General features: G+C 44.9%; 1 protein-coding gene across 1 annotated transcript; it reads left to right on the top strand.

Moving 5' to 3' along the window:
* The first annotated feature begins 327 nt into the window (after positions 1–327).
* LOC139568809 (lipopolysaccharide-induced tumor necrosis factor-alpha factor homolog) lies at positions 328–8,736 on the top strand. Its single transcript, XM_071390909.1, has 4 exons — positions 328–449; positions 1,268–1,327; positions 2,110–2,260; positions 7,333–8,736. The coding sequence occupies exons 2-4, from the start codon at positions 1,282–1,284 to the stop codon at positions 7,436–7,438; spliced, it is 303 nt and encodes a 100-aa protein (XP_071247010.1). The 5' UTR covers positions 328–449; positions 1,268–1,281; the 3' UTR covers positions 7,439–8,736.
* The last annotated feature ends 5,694 nt before the right edge of the window (positions 8,737–14,430 follow it).

The raw sequence follows: 14,430 nt of genomic DNA, 5'->3' as shown, positions 1-14,430 counted from the left end.
ACACATACACTTTAAAATATTTCTTTCTAAAATGTATTCACATGAAAATAGGCCTGTGTTAGGTGTTCTAATGACCTTTTTTCCAAACACCAATGGACCAATGTTAGTTAAGTAATATCTAGTCTGCATTATGTTCTAATAGTCTAACTGAAGATTACTCATCATGATGATACTGTTTGATGCTCTCTGTCTGCTCACCAAAAACCACATTTTCCAACCCCAACAATTTGTTTATAGAGAACTAACAGCATAACCACTATGTCTAAATCCCGCACACACACACACCATACAGACACACACACAGACACACACACACACACACACACTCTCTCTCTCTCTCTCTCTCTCTCTCTCTGTCTGTCTCTGCTTCAGTTTCATTGTCTCTTGAGGGAGTTTCAGATCTTATCTTTAGCTCCACAGTACCTCGTCTCCTCCAGGACTCCAGACAGGTAAGGGACTGTCGCTCTGCTCCTTGCTGGGAAAGGGTGTTCTGAGCTGGGGTAAGGTGTGAGGGGGTCAGAGTGGATAAGGATAAATACTTGTTAGAAGAGGGGTGTCTTTTAATTTTGTTTAGAGAAAACACACAACTCGTCCCTACCTTATTTCAGAGGTGAGGATGTTTTTGTATGGAGGTCAATGAGAAAGTGTTCAGTTTGGTTACCAAAAGCTGCCCTGACTTACTTGCAACATTTGGCTTATTTGATGGAATATACGTTTGGTAATGATTAGGTCGTTACAAGAGTACTGATATAAGTAGGACATGTGACATCCCGACAACTTTGAGAAAAAACACTTTATTACATTTACATTTAAGTCATTTAGCAGACGCTCTTATCCAGAGCGACTTACAAATTGGTGCATTCACCTAATGACATATCAGAATTGTGCCTGGTCACCACTAGTTACTACAACCACAAAGTCCTAAACCCCACTTAAAAATGTATCTTCTTAAAATGTGATTTTAAACCGAACCCTAACCACGCTGCTAACCTTATATCTAACCCTAACCTTAAAATAATACCAAAGAAGCTTTTAGTTTTCATGCATTTTTTACGATATAGCTAATTTTGACTCTGTGTTTGTGGTAACTAGTATAAACCGTTGTGTCTGTTGTTCACACGTGTATCTACCCTCTCATTGGCTAGAATGGTCTCACCTGAGCTTTATTTTTACAACTCCTCCCGACAGCAGCACTCCACCAGCCCCCGGCAGCTAAAGAGATATTTATTGGTGGATTTATTCATTGACATTTATCTCTTATTATCAGTTCTCCAACCAGACATGAACCAACCACCTCCCCAGACACAACCTACAATCACCCCTGGTGGTGAGTCTCTCACACACGCACGCACACACACACCCACACACACACACACACATACACATACACCCGCACACACGCACGCACACACGCACGCACACACACACACACACACACACACACACACACACACACACACACACACACACACACACACACACACACACACACACACACACACACACACACACACACACACACACACACACACACACACACACACACAGTCCCCTAACACACACAGACCCACACACACAGACACCCACACACACACACACTGAAGTAAACCCGTAACTGATGCACCAGAACTAACTAAATCGGTTCCTCATTTTGTTATTCACAGTTCCCCATGTGGAAAACCAGAGAACAGTTGTTTTTGGCAGGACATTCTGACATAAGCAACACCTGGCCTTAGCAAACTGGCCTTAGCAACCCCTCTGACATGAAATGAGGTCGTCGGGGTGCTAGTTCCTCATCCTCTACCCCGCATCTCTGAGGAGGTGTGACATAGAGATCAAACAACAACAGAAACAGTTAACTGTAGTTCAAATTCAATCCACCATTAAAATGGTGACCTCCCATAGAAATATAATCTCATTCTAGTTCTGGGATAACTCCATCCAAAGAGCTTCTATCCGGTTCTGACTAGTTCTATCCTGTTCTGACCAGTTCTATCCGGTTCTGACTAGTTCTATCCTGTTCTGACCAGTTCTATCCTGTTCTGACCAGTTCTATCCTGTTCTGACCAGTTCTATCTGGTTCTAACCAGTATTCTCCTCCCTCTGCAGTAACCCAGGTGGTGGTGATGCAGCAGCCGCTGCCTAGAGACGTACCCGGCCAGATGACGTGTCCCCACTGTCAGGTCCAGGTTCTGACAGAGACCACACACACCACTGGACTGGTCACCTGGGTCATCTGTGGAGCCCTCTGCTGCTTCATGTGAGTTATGCACACACACACACACACATATATATATGCCTGTACGTAGGGGTGGCAGGTAACCTAGTGGTTAGAGCGTTGGACTAGTAACCGAAAGGTTGCTAGATCGAATCCCCGAGCTGACAAGGTAAAAATCTGTCGTTCTGAACAGGGCAGTTAACACACAAAAAAAAAATCTTATTTACAATGACGGCCTAGGAACAGTGGGTTAGGAACACTGTTCCTAGGCCGTCATTGTAAATAAGAATTATTTTTTTTTCTTAACTGACTTGCCTAGTTAAATCAAATCAAATGTTATTTGTCACATACACATGGTTAGCAGATGTTAAGGCGAGTGTAGTGAAATGCTTGTGCTTCTAGTTCTGACCGTGCAGTAATATCTAACAAGTAATCTAACAATTTCACAACAACTACCTTATACACACAAGTGTAAAGGAATGATTAAGAATATGTACATATAAATATATGGATGAGCGATGGCCGAACGGCATAGGCAAGATGCAGTAGATGGTATAGAGTACAGTATATACAGTGGGGAGATACACTGCCGATTTTGCAGGTTTTCCTACTTACAAAGCATGTAGAGGTCTGTAATTTTTATCATAGGTACACTTCAACTGTGAGAGACGGAATCGAGACAAAAATCCAGAAAATCACATTGTATGATTTTTAAGTAATTCATTTGCATTTTATTGCATGACATAAGTATTTGATACATCAGAAAAGCAGAACTTAATATTTGGTACAGAAACCTTTGTTTGCAATTACAGAGATCATACGTTTCCTGTATTTCTTGACCAGGTTTGCACACACTGCAGCAGGGATTTTGGCCCACTCCTCCATACAGACCTTCTCCAGATCCTTCAGGTTTCGGGGCTGTCGCTGGGCAATACGGACTTTCAGCTCCCTCCAAAGATTTTCTATTGGGTTCAGGTCTGGAGACTGGCTAGGCCACTCCAGGACCTTGAGATGCTTCTTACGGAGCCACTCCTTAGTTGCCCTGGCTGTGTGTTTCGGGTCGTTGTCATGCTGGAAGACCCAGCCACGACCCATCTTCAATGCTCTTACTGAGGGAAGGAGGTTGTTGGCCAAGATCTCGCGATACATGGCCCCATCCATCCTCCCCTCAATACGGTGCAGTCGTCCTGTCCCCTTTGCAGAAAAGCATCCCCAAAGAATGATGTTTCCACCTCCATGCTTCACGGTTGGGATGGTGTTCTTGGGGTTGTACTCATCCATCTTCTTCCTCCAAACACGGCGAGTGGAGTTTAGACCAAAAAGCTCTATTTTTGTCTCATCAGACCACATGACCTTCTCCCATTCCTCCTCTGGATCATCCAGATGGTCATTGGCAAACTTCAGACGGGCCTGGACATGCGCTGGCTTGAGCAGGGGGACCTTGCGTGCGCTGCAGGATTTTAATCCATGACGGCGTAGTGTGTTACTAATGGTTTTCTTTGAGACTGTGGTCCCAGCTCTCTTCAGGTCATTGACCAGGTCCTGCCGTGTAGTTCTGGGCTGATCCCTCACCTTCCTCATGATCATTGATGCCCCACGAGGTGAGATCTTGCATGGAGCCCCAGACCGAGGGTGATTGACCGTCATCTTCAACTTCTTCCATTTTCTAATAATTGCGCCAACAGTTGTTGCCTTCTCACCAAGCTGCTTGCCACAATTTTATCCCTGATGTCCTTACACAGCTCTCTGGTCTTGGCCATTGTGGAGAGGTTGGAGTCTGTTTGATTGAGTGTGTGGACAGGTGTCTTTTATACAGGTAACGAGTTCAAACAGGTGCAGTTAATACAGGTAATGAGTGGAGAACAGGAGGGCTTCTTAAAGAAAAACTAACAGGTCTGTGAGAGCCGGAATTCTTACTGGTTGGTAGGTGATCAAATACTTATGTCATGCAATAAAATGCAAATTAATTACTTAAAAATCATACAATGTGATTTTCTGGATTTTTGTTTTAGATTCCGTCTCTCACAGTTGAAGTGTACCTATGATAGAAATTACAGACCTCTACATGCTTTGTAAGTAGGAAAACCTGCAAAATCGGCAGTGATTAAATACTTGTTCTCCCCACTGTACATATGAGATGAGTAATGTAGGGTATGTAAACATTATATAAAGTGGCATTGTTTAAGTGACTAGTGATACATTTATTACATCCAATTATGAATTATTAAAGTGGCTAGAGATTGAGTCTGTATGTTGGCAGCAGCCACTCGATGTTAGCGATGGCTGTTTAACAGTCTGATGGCCTTGAGATAGAAGCTGTTTTTCAGTCTCTCGGTCCCAGCTTTGATACACCTGTACTGACCTCGCCTTCTGGATGATAGCGGGGTGAACAGGCAGTGGTTGTTGTCCTTGATGATCTTTTTGGCCTTCCTGTGACATCAGGTGGTGTAGGTGTCCTGGAGGGCAGGTAGTTTGCCCCCGATGATGCGTTGTGCAGACCTCACTACCCTCAGGAGAGCCTTACGGTTGTGGGCGGAGCAGTTGCCGTACCAGGCGGTGATACAGCCCGACAGGATGCTCTCGATTGTGCATCTGTAAAAGTTTGTGAGTGTTTCTGGTGACAAGCCAAATTTCTTCAGCCTCCTGAGGTTGAAGAGGCGCTGCTGCGCCTTCTTCACCAAGCTGTCTGTGTGGGTGGACCATTTCAGTTTGTCCATGATGTGTACGCCAAGGAACTTAAAACTTTCCACCTTCTCCACTACTGTCCCGTCGATGTGGATAGGGGGGTGCTCCCTCTGCTGTTTCCCGAAGTCCACAATCATCTCCTTTGTTTTGTTGACGTTGAGTGAGAGGTTATTTTCCTGACACCACACTCCGAGGGCCCTCACCTCCTCCCTGTAGGCCGTCTCGTCGTTGTTGGTAATCAAGCCTACCGCTGTACTGTCGTCTGCAAACTTGATGATTGAGTTGGAGGCGTGAATGGCCACGCAGTCATGGGTGAACAGGAAGTACAGGAGAGGACTGAGAACACACCCTTGTGGGTGGCACGAAGCCTCCAGTGAGGAGGCACGAAGCCTCCAGTGAGGAGTCAAGGCACGAAGCCTCCAGCGACGTTCTCCAGTCCGGAGCCTCCTGCGACGGCCTCCAGTCCGGAGCCTCCTGCGACGGCCCCCAGTCCGGAGCCTCCTGCGACGGCCCCCAGTCCGGAGCCTCCTGCGACGGCCTCCAGTCCGGAGCCTCCTGCGACGGCCTCCAGTCCGGAGCCCCCAGCGACGTTCTCCAGTCCGGAGCCCCCTGCGATGGTCTCCAGTCCGGGGCCCGCAACGAGGGTGCCCAGTCCGGGGCCCGCAACGAGGGTCCCCGCACCAGAGGTGCCACCAAAGTGGGGTGAGCCAGTGGTGGAGCGGGGTCTGCATCCTGCACCTGAGCCGCCACCGCGGATAGATGCCCACCCAGACCTCCCCTATAGGTTTAGATTTTGCGGCCGGAGTTCGCACCTTTGGGGGGGTACTGTCACGCCCTGACCGTCTCTATTTTGGTTTGGTCAGGGTGTGATTTGGGGTGGGTATTCTATGTTCTATGTTTTGTAGTTCTATGTTTTGGCCGGGTAGGGTTCTCAATCAGGGACAGCTGTCTATTGTTGTCTCTGATTGAGAACCATACTTAGGTATCCCTTTTTCCCACCTGTCTTTGTGGGAAGTTGACTTTGTTTATGGCACATAGACTTTAGCTTCACGGTTTGTTTTGTAGTGTTTATTGTTTTGTCGGCATCATTTTTCAAATAAAAGAACATGTACGCTCACCACGCTGCACCTTGGTCCAGTTCTTTCAACGGCCGTGACAGTAGCAATGATCTAGTGTTGCCAGCCCGGGTCGCGCATTCGATATGCTGATAAAATTTAGGGAGCCTTGTTTTTAGATTAGCCATGTTAAAATCCCCAGCTACAATAAATGCAGCCTCAGGATATGTGGTTTCCAATTTACATAGAGTCCAATGAAGTTCTTTCAGGGCCGTCGAGGTGTCTGCTTGGGGGGGATATACACGGCTGTGATTATAATCTAAGACAATTCGCTTGGTTGATAATGCGGTCGGCATTTGATCGTAAGAAATTCTAGGTCAGGTGAACAAAAGGACTTGAGTTCCTGTATGTTGTTATGATCACACCACGTCTCGTTAATCATAAGGCTACACCCCCGCCCTTCTTCTTCCCAGAGAGATGTTTATTTCAGTCGGCGCGACGCATGAAGAATCCCAGTGGCTGTACAGACTCTGATAACGTATCCCGAGTATCGACTCTGATAACGTATCCCAGTGGCTGTACAGACACCAACAACATATCCCGAGAGAGCCATGTTTCCGTGGAACAAAGAATGTTACAGTCTCGGATGTCTCTCTAGAAGGCAACCCTTGCTCGAATTTCATCTACCTTGTTGTCAAGAGACTGGACATTGGCGAGTAGTATACTTGGGAGCGGTGAGCAGTGTGCCCGTCTGAAACTTCTGCGGCACCGTTGTTTTGGGTCGCCTACTGGGATCCGATCCAGGAATACACACACAGGTTACAGGAATACACACACAGGTTACAGGAATACACACACACAGGTTACAGGAATACACACACACAGGTTACAGGAATACACACACACAGGTTACAGGAATACACACACACAGGTTACAGGAATACACACACACAGGTTACAGGAATACACACACACAGGTTACAGGAATACACACACACAGGTTACAGGAATACACACACAGGTTATATGAACACACACACAGGTTACAGGAATACACACACACAGGTTACAGGAATACACACACAGGTTACAGGAATACACACACACAGGTTACAGGAATACACACAAACAGGTTACAGGAATACACACACACAGGTTACAGGAATACACACACACAGGTTACAGGAATATACACACACAGGTTACAGGAATACACACACACAGGTTACAGGAATACACACACACAGGTTACAGGAACACACACACACACAGGTTACAGGAGTACACACACACAGATTACATGAACACACACACAGGTTACAGGAATACACACACACTGAATCTTCATCTCTCTCTGTCTCTGTCTCGCTCTAGGTGCTGGCCATGCTGTTTGATTCCGTTCTGTGTTGACTCCTGTAAGGACGTAGAACACCGCTGCCTCAACTGCAAGAGAGTGATCCACATCCACAAGCGCATGTGAACAGACCAAGATGAGACACCTGCCACAAAGTGATCCACCTGCCACAAAGTGATCATCTACTGTATATATGAACAGCCACAGCCCACTGACAGTTCAGTGCGTAATCCACATCAGAAATACAATAGTCTACTGTCTCTCTGAAATGACTGCAGCAGTAAAGCTTCCTCTACTGTCTCTGAAATGACTACAGCAGGGCAGCTTCCTCTACTGTCTCTCTGAAATGACCACAGCAGAGCAGCTTCCTCTACTGTCTCTCTGAAATGACCACAGCAGGGAAGCTTCCTCTACTGTCTCTCTGAAATGACTACAGCAGGGCAGCTTCCTCTACTGTCTCTCTGAAATGACTACAGCAGGGAAGCTTCCTCTACTGTCTCTCTGAAATGACCACAGCAGGGCAGCTTCCTCTACTGTCTCTCTGAAATGACTACAGCAGGGAAGCGTCCTCTACTGTCTCTCTGAAATGACTACAGCAGGGCAGCTTCCTCTACTGTCTCTCTGAAATGACCACAGCAGGGCAGCTTCCTCTACTGTCTCTCTGAAATGACTACAGCAGGGAAGCTTCCTCTACTGTCTCTCTGAAATGACTACAGCAGGGAAGCTTCCTCTACTGTCTCTCTGAAATGACTACAGCAGGGAAGCTTCCTCTACTGTCTCTCTGAAATGACTACAGCAGGGCAGCTTCCTCTACTGTCTCTCTGAAATGACTACAGCAGGGAAGCTTCCTCTACTGTCTCTCTGAAATGACTACAGCAGGGCAGCTTCCTCTACTGTCTCTCTGAAATGACCACAGCAGGGAAGCTTCCTCTACTGTCTCTCTGAAATGACTACAGCAGGGCAGCTTCCTCTACTGTCTCTCTGAAATGACCACAGCAGGGAAGCTTCCTCGACTGTCTCTCTGAAATGACTGTTGGGCAGCTTCCTCTACTGTCTCTCTGAAATGACTACAGCAGGGCAGCTTCCTCTACTGTCTCTCTGAAATGACTACAGCAGGGAAGCTTCCTCTACTGTCTCTCTGAAATGACTACAGCAGGGCAGCTTCCTCTCTGTCAATGGGAATGTGTGACAGGGTATTCTTCACCATATGTGCCGGCTGCAAAGTAAAAATGTACTATATCGTAAAAATGCATGAAACCAAAAATGTGTTTTTTGGTCTTAATTTAAGGTGAGGCATTAGGGTTAGCAGTGTGGTTATATTGGATGACTTTGTGGCTGTGTTACTGATTGTAATGACGTGTTTTAATTAAATGGATTTAAACAGAACGTATTGTTCTGTCCAATGAAAAACAGTCAAGTCTGTTGATTGGTTGTTTGCTTTTTTGATTGATGAATGATTTTAATAATCTCAATAATAACTGAGACTTTTGAGATGATAATGGTTATTGTATTATTTCAGAAACACTCACACACACACCACACACACACTCACACTCACACTCACATACACGCACGCTCCACCCCCTCTTCACTAATCTGTCTGCACGTTTACCCTTTAGTCACTAAAGCTTAGTGAGTCAGAGGTCTCTGGTCTGAGGTTCCTGTTCCCTGGTATACTGGGCACTTTAACCCTTTAGTCACTAAAGCTTAGTGAGTCAGAGGTCTCTGGTCTGAGGTTCCTGTTCCCTGGTATACTGGGCACTTTAACCCTTTAGTCACTAAAGCTTAGTGAGTCAGAGGTCTCTGGTCTGAGGTTCCTGTTCCCTGGTATACTGGGCACTTTAACCCTTTAGTCACTAAAGCTTAGTGAGTCAGAGGTCTCTGGTCTGAGGTTCCTGTTCCCTGGTATACTGGGCACTTTAACCCTTTAGTCACTAAAGCTTAGTGAGTCAGAGGTCTCTGGTCTGAGGTTCCTGTTCCCTGGCATACTGGGCACTTTAACCCTTTAGTCACTAAAGCTTAGTGAGTCAGAGGTCTCTGGTCTGAGGTTCCTGTTCCCTGGCATACTGGGCACTTTAACCCTTTAGTCACTAAAGCTTAGTGAGTCAGAGGTCTCTGGTCTGAGGTCCTGTTCCCTGGTATACTGGGCACTTTAACCCTTTAGTCACTACAGCTTAGTGAGTCAGAGGTCTCTGGTCTGAGGTCCCTGTTCCCTGGTATACTGGGCACTTTAACCCTTTAGTCACTAAAGCTTAGTGAGTCAGAGGTCTCTGGTCTGAGGTCCCTGTTCCCTGGCATACTGGGCACTTTAACCCTTTAGTCACTAAAGCTTAGTGAGTCAGAGGTCTCTGGTCTGAGGTCCCTGTTCCCTGGTATACTGGGCACTTTAACCCTTTAGTCACTACAGCTTAGTGAGTCAGAGGTCTCTGGTCTGAGGTCCCTGTTCCCTGGCATACTGGGCACTTTAACCCTTTAGTCACTAAAGCTTAGTGAGTCAGAGGTCTCTGGTCTGAGGTCCTGTTCCCTGGCATACTGGGCGTTGTCTCACAGTCAAATCAATATAGATGTTCAGATAACACCGCAGGTGCAGCGAAATGCTTGTGTTTCTAGCTCCAACAGTGCAGTAATACCTAATGCTTGTGTTTCTAGCTCCAACAGTGCAGTAATACCTAATGCTTGTGTTTCTAGCTCCAACAGTGCAGTAATACCTAATGCTTTTGTTTCTAGCTCCAACAGTGCAGTAATACCTAATGCTTGTGTTTCTAGCTCCAACAGTGCAGTAATACCTAATGCTTGTGTTCCTAGCTCCAACAGTGCAGTAATACCTAATGCTTGTGTTTCTAGCTCCAACAGTGCAGTAATACCTAATGCTTGTGTTTCTAGCTCCAACAGTGCAGTAATACCTAATGCTTGTGTTTCTAGCTCCAACAGTGCAGTAATACCTAATGCTTGTGTTTCTAGCTCCAACAGTGCAGTAATACCTAATGCTTGTATTTCTAGCTCCAACAGTGCAGTAATACCTAGTAATATTTAAACAATACACACATAAACCACAAAGTTGAAAGAAAGAAATTAAGAAATATCAGAATGAGCAATGTCAGAGTCCAGGATATACACTGCCTTCAGGAAGTATTCACAGCAATGTCAGAGTCCAGGATATACACTGCCTTCAGGAAGTATTCACAGCAATGTCAGAGTCCAGGATATACACTGCCTTCAGGAAGTATTCACAGCAATGTCAGAGTCCAGGATATACACTGCCTTCAGGAAGTATTCACAGCAATGTCAGAGTCCAGGATATACACTGCCTTCAGGAAGTATTCACAGCAATGTCAGAGTCCAGGATATACAGTGCCTTCAGGAAGTATTCACAGCAATGTCAGAGTCCAGGATATACACTGTCTTCAGGAAGTATTCACAGCAATGTCAGAGTCCAGGATATACACTGTCTTCAGGAAGTATTCACAGCAATGTCAGAGTCCAGGATATACAGTGCCTTCAGGAAGTATTCACAGCAATGTCAGAGTCCAGGATATACACTGTCTTCAGGAAGTATTCACACCCCTTGACTTTTTCCACATTTTGTTGTGTTACAAAGTGGGATTAAAATGGATTTAATTATCATTATTGATTCACACAGGAAACTATTGAGTGTGAAAAATCCAGCAGTTCTTGGCACACTCAAACCGGTGCGCCTGGCACCTACTACCATACCCTGTTCAAAGGCACTTAGGACTTTTGTCACGCCCATCCACCCTCTGAATGACACACATACACAATCCATGTCTAATCTTTTTTTACCCTGTCTCCTCCCTTTCATCTACACTGCTTAAATTGGTTTCAACAGGTGACATCAATATGGGATCATAGCTTTCACCTGGATTCACCTGGTCAGTCTGTCATGGAAAGAGCAGGTGTTCTTAATGTTTTGTACACTCAGTATGGGTAAAACAGTATGTAAACATGTAAAATGTAAAAGTGTCCAGTGTTCAATGAGTCCATGTACACAGGGCAGCAGTCTCTAAGGTTCAGGGCAGGGCAGGTAACTGGGCGCAGTGGTGACTGTTTAACAGTATGATGGCCTTGAGATAGAAGATGTTTATAAAGTCTCTCAGTCCCAGCTTCGATGCACCTGTACCGTCTCCGTCTTCTAGATGGTAGCGGGGTGTACAGGCCGCGGCTCGTTTGGAGCAACTTAGAAATTTGACGTTTGGACAAACGTGGACAAACGTCAAAAGCTGAAGTCAAATTGGTAAAACTGTGAGATCTTGTTGAGATCAAAGCTGAATGTCTGCAAGATTACATCATGTCAGCATTCTACATAACACAACCCAACATAATAGCCTATTATAAAGTTGCTGTAAGTCAAAACAGACCACCTCATTTCCTAGGAGATTTTCGGATGATATTGCTGGCAGTTCTCTCATGCGGCCAGAAGTCAACAGTGCACACCACTAGGACAAATATGTGCTTTAATAGAAACTAAACACAGGTATGCTACAGTTTGTTAAAACCATCTTCTTTCAAATGTGCTCACTGTACATCATTCAAAACAACACTGTACATCTCAACAAGATCTAAATACAGATCCCTGTTAAACTGATGGAGACCACATGGTTGGTCTAAATACAGATCCCTGTTAAACTGATGGAGAACACATGGTTGGTATAAATACAGATCCCTGTTAAACTGATGGAGAACACATGGTTGGTCTAAATACAGATCCCTGTTAAACTGATGGAGACCACATGGTTGGTCTAAATACAGATCCCTGTTAAACTGATGGAGAACACATGGTTGGTATAAATACAGATCCCTGTTAAACTGATGGAGAACACATGGTTGGTCTAAATACAGATCCCTGTTAAACTGATGGAGAACACATGGTTGGTATAAATACAGATCCCTGTTAAACTGATGGAGAACACATGGTTGGTCTAAATACAGATCCCTGTTAAACTGATGGAGACCACATGGTTGGTCTAAATACAGATCCCTGTTAAACTGATGGAGAACACATGGTTGGTCTAAATACAGATCCCTGTTAAACTGATGGAGAACACATGGTTGGTCTAAATACAGATCCCTGTTAAACTGATGGAGAACACATGGTTGGTATAAATACAGATCCCTGTTAAACTGATGGAGACCACATGGTTGGTCTAAATACAGATCCCTGTTAAACTGATGGAGAACACATGGTTGGTCTAAATACAGATCCCTGTTAAACTGATGGAGAACACATGGTTGGTCTAAATACAGATCCCTGTTAAACTGATGGAGAACACATGGTTGGTCTAAATACAGATCCCTGTTAAACTGATGGAGAACACATGGTTGGTCTAAATACAGATCCCTGTTAAACTGATGGAGAACACATGGTTGGTCTAAATACAGATCCCTGTTAAACTGATGGAGACCACATGGTTGGTATAAATACAGATCCCTGTTAAACTGATGGAGACCACATGGTTGGTCTAAATACAGATCCCTGTTAAACTGATGGAGAACACATGGTTGGTCTAAATACAGATCCCTGTTAAACTGATGGAGACCACATGGTTGGTATAAATACAGATCCCTGTTAAACTGATGGAGAACACATGGTTGGTATAAATACAGATCCCTGTTAAACTGATGGAGACCACATGGTTGGTCTAAATACAGATCCCTGTTAAACTGATGGAGACCACATGGTTGGTATAAATACAGATCCCTGTTAAACTGATGGAGAACACATGGTTGGTCTAAATACAGATCCCTGTTAAACTGATGGAGAACACATGGTTGGTCTAAATACAGATCCCTGTTAAACTGATGGAGACCACATGGTTGGTCTAAATACAGATCCCTGTTAAACTGATGGAGAACACATGGTTGGTTTAAATACAGATCCCTGTTAAACTGATGGAGACCACATGGTTGGTATAAATACAGATCCCCGTTAAACTGATGGAGAACACATGGTTGGTCTAAATACAGATCCCTGTTAAACTGATGGAGAACACATGGTTGGTATAAATACAGATCCCTGTTAAACTGATGGAGACCACATGGTTGGTCTAAATACAGATCCCTGTTAAACTGATGGAGAACACATGGTTGGTCTAAATACAGATCCCTGTTAAACTGATGGAGAACACATGGTTGGTATAAATACAGATCCCTGTTAAACTGATGGAGAACACATGGTTGGTATAAATACAGATCCCTGTTAAACTGATGGAGACCACATGGTTGGTCTAAATACAGATCCCTGTTAAACTGATGGAGAACACATGGTTGGTATAAATACAGATCCCTGTTAAACTGATGGAGAACACATGGTTGGTATAAATACAGATCCCTGTTAAACTGATGGAGAACACATGGTTGGTATAAATACAGATCCCTGTTAAACTGATGGAGACCACATGGTTGGTCTAAATACAGATCCCTGTTAAACTGATGGAGAACACATGGTTGGTATGCAGATGCTGCATGGACATTTCACTGGTAAAACGTGAAGAATTATCATTCACGATTGACAGGGAGAAATGTGAAGGGATGTTGACCACAACAATGTGTGTGTAAAGTAGAGGTAAAGAGACACAAAACGTGATTGGGACCTTCAGCTGTTGGGAAGAGGCTTCCAGGAGGGCGGAACAGGGGCAGGACGGTTACCTACAGACATGTTTTCAGGCTTGTGTTGCTCATCATCACTTTTTATTTATCTAAGTTTATCTAAGTTGAGGTAAGTTGACTGAGAACACGTTCTCATTTACAGCAACAACCTGGGGAATAGTTACAGGGGAGAGGAGGGGGATGAAAGAGCCAATTGTAAACTGGGGATTATTAGGTGACCGTGATGGTTTGAGGGCCAGATTGGGAATTTAGCCAGGACACCAGATGTTAACACCCCTACTCTTACAATGAGTCCCATGGGATCTTTAATGACCTCAGAGAGTCACCCATTTAACATCCCTTCCGAAAGACACCACCCTACACATTGGGATTGGGATATTTTTTAGACCAGAGGAAAGAGTGCCTCCTACTGGCCCTCCAACACCACTTCCAGCAGCATTTGGTCTCCCATCCAGGAGCTGACCAGGACCAACCCTGCTTAGCTTCAGAAGCCA

The sequence above is a fragment of the Salvelinus alpinus genome, chromosome 2, assembly GCF_045679555.1.
Source record: "Salvelinus alpinus chromosome 2, SLU_Salpinus.1, whole genome shotgun sequence".
In the NCBI taxonomy this organism is placed as follows: domain Eukaryota; kingdom Metazoa; phylum Chordata; class Actinopteri; order Salmoniformes; family Salmonidae; genus Salvelinus; species Salvelinus alpinus.
This window is presented reverse-complemented; position numbering and strand designations above follow the sequence as displayed.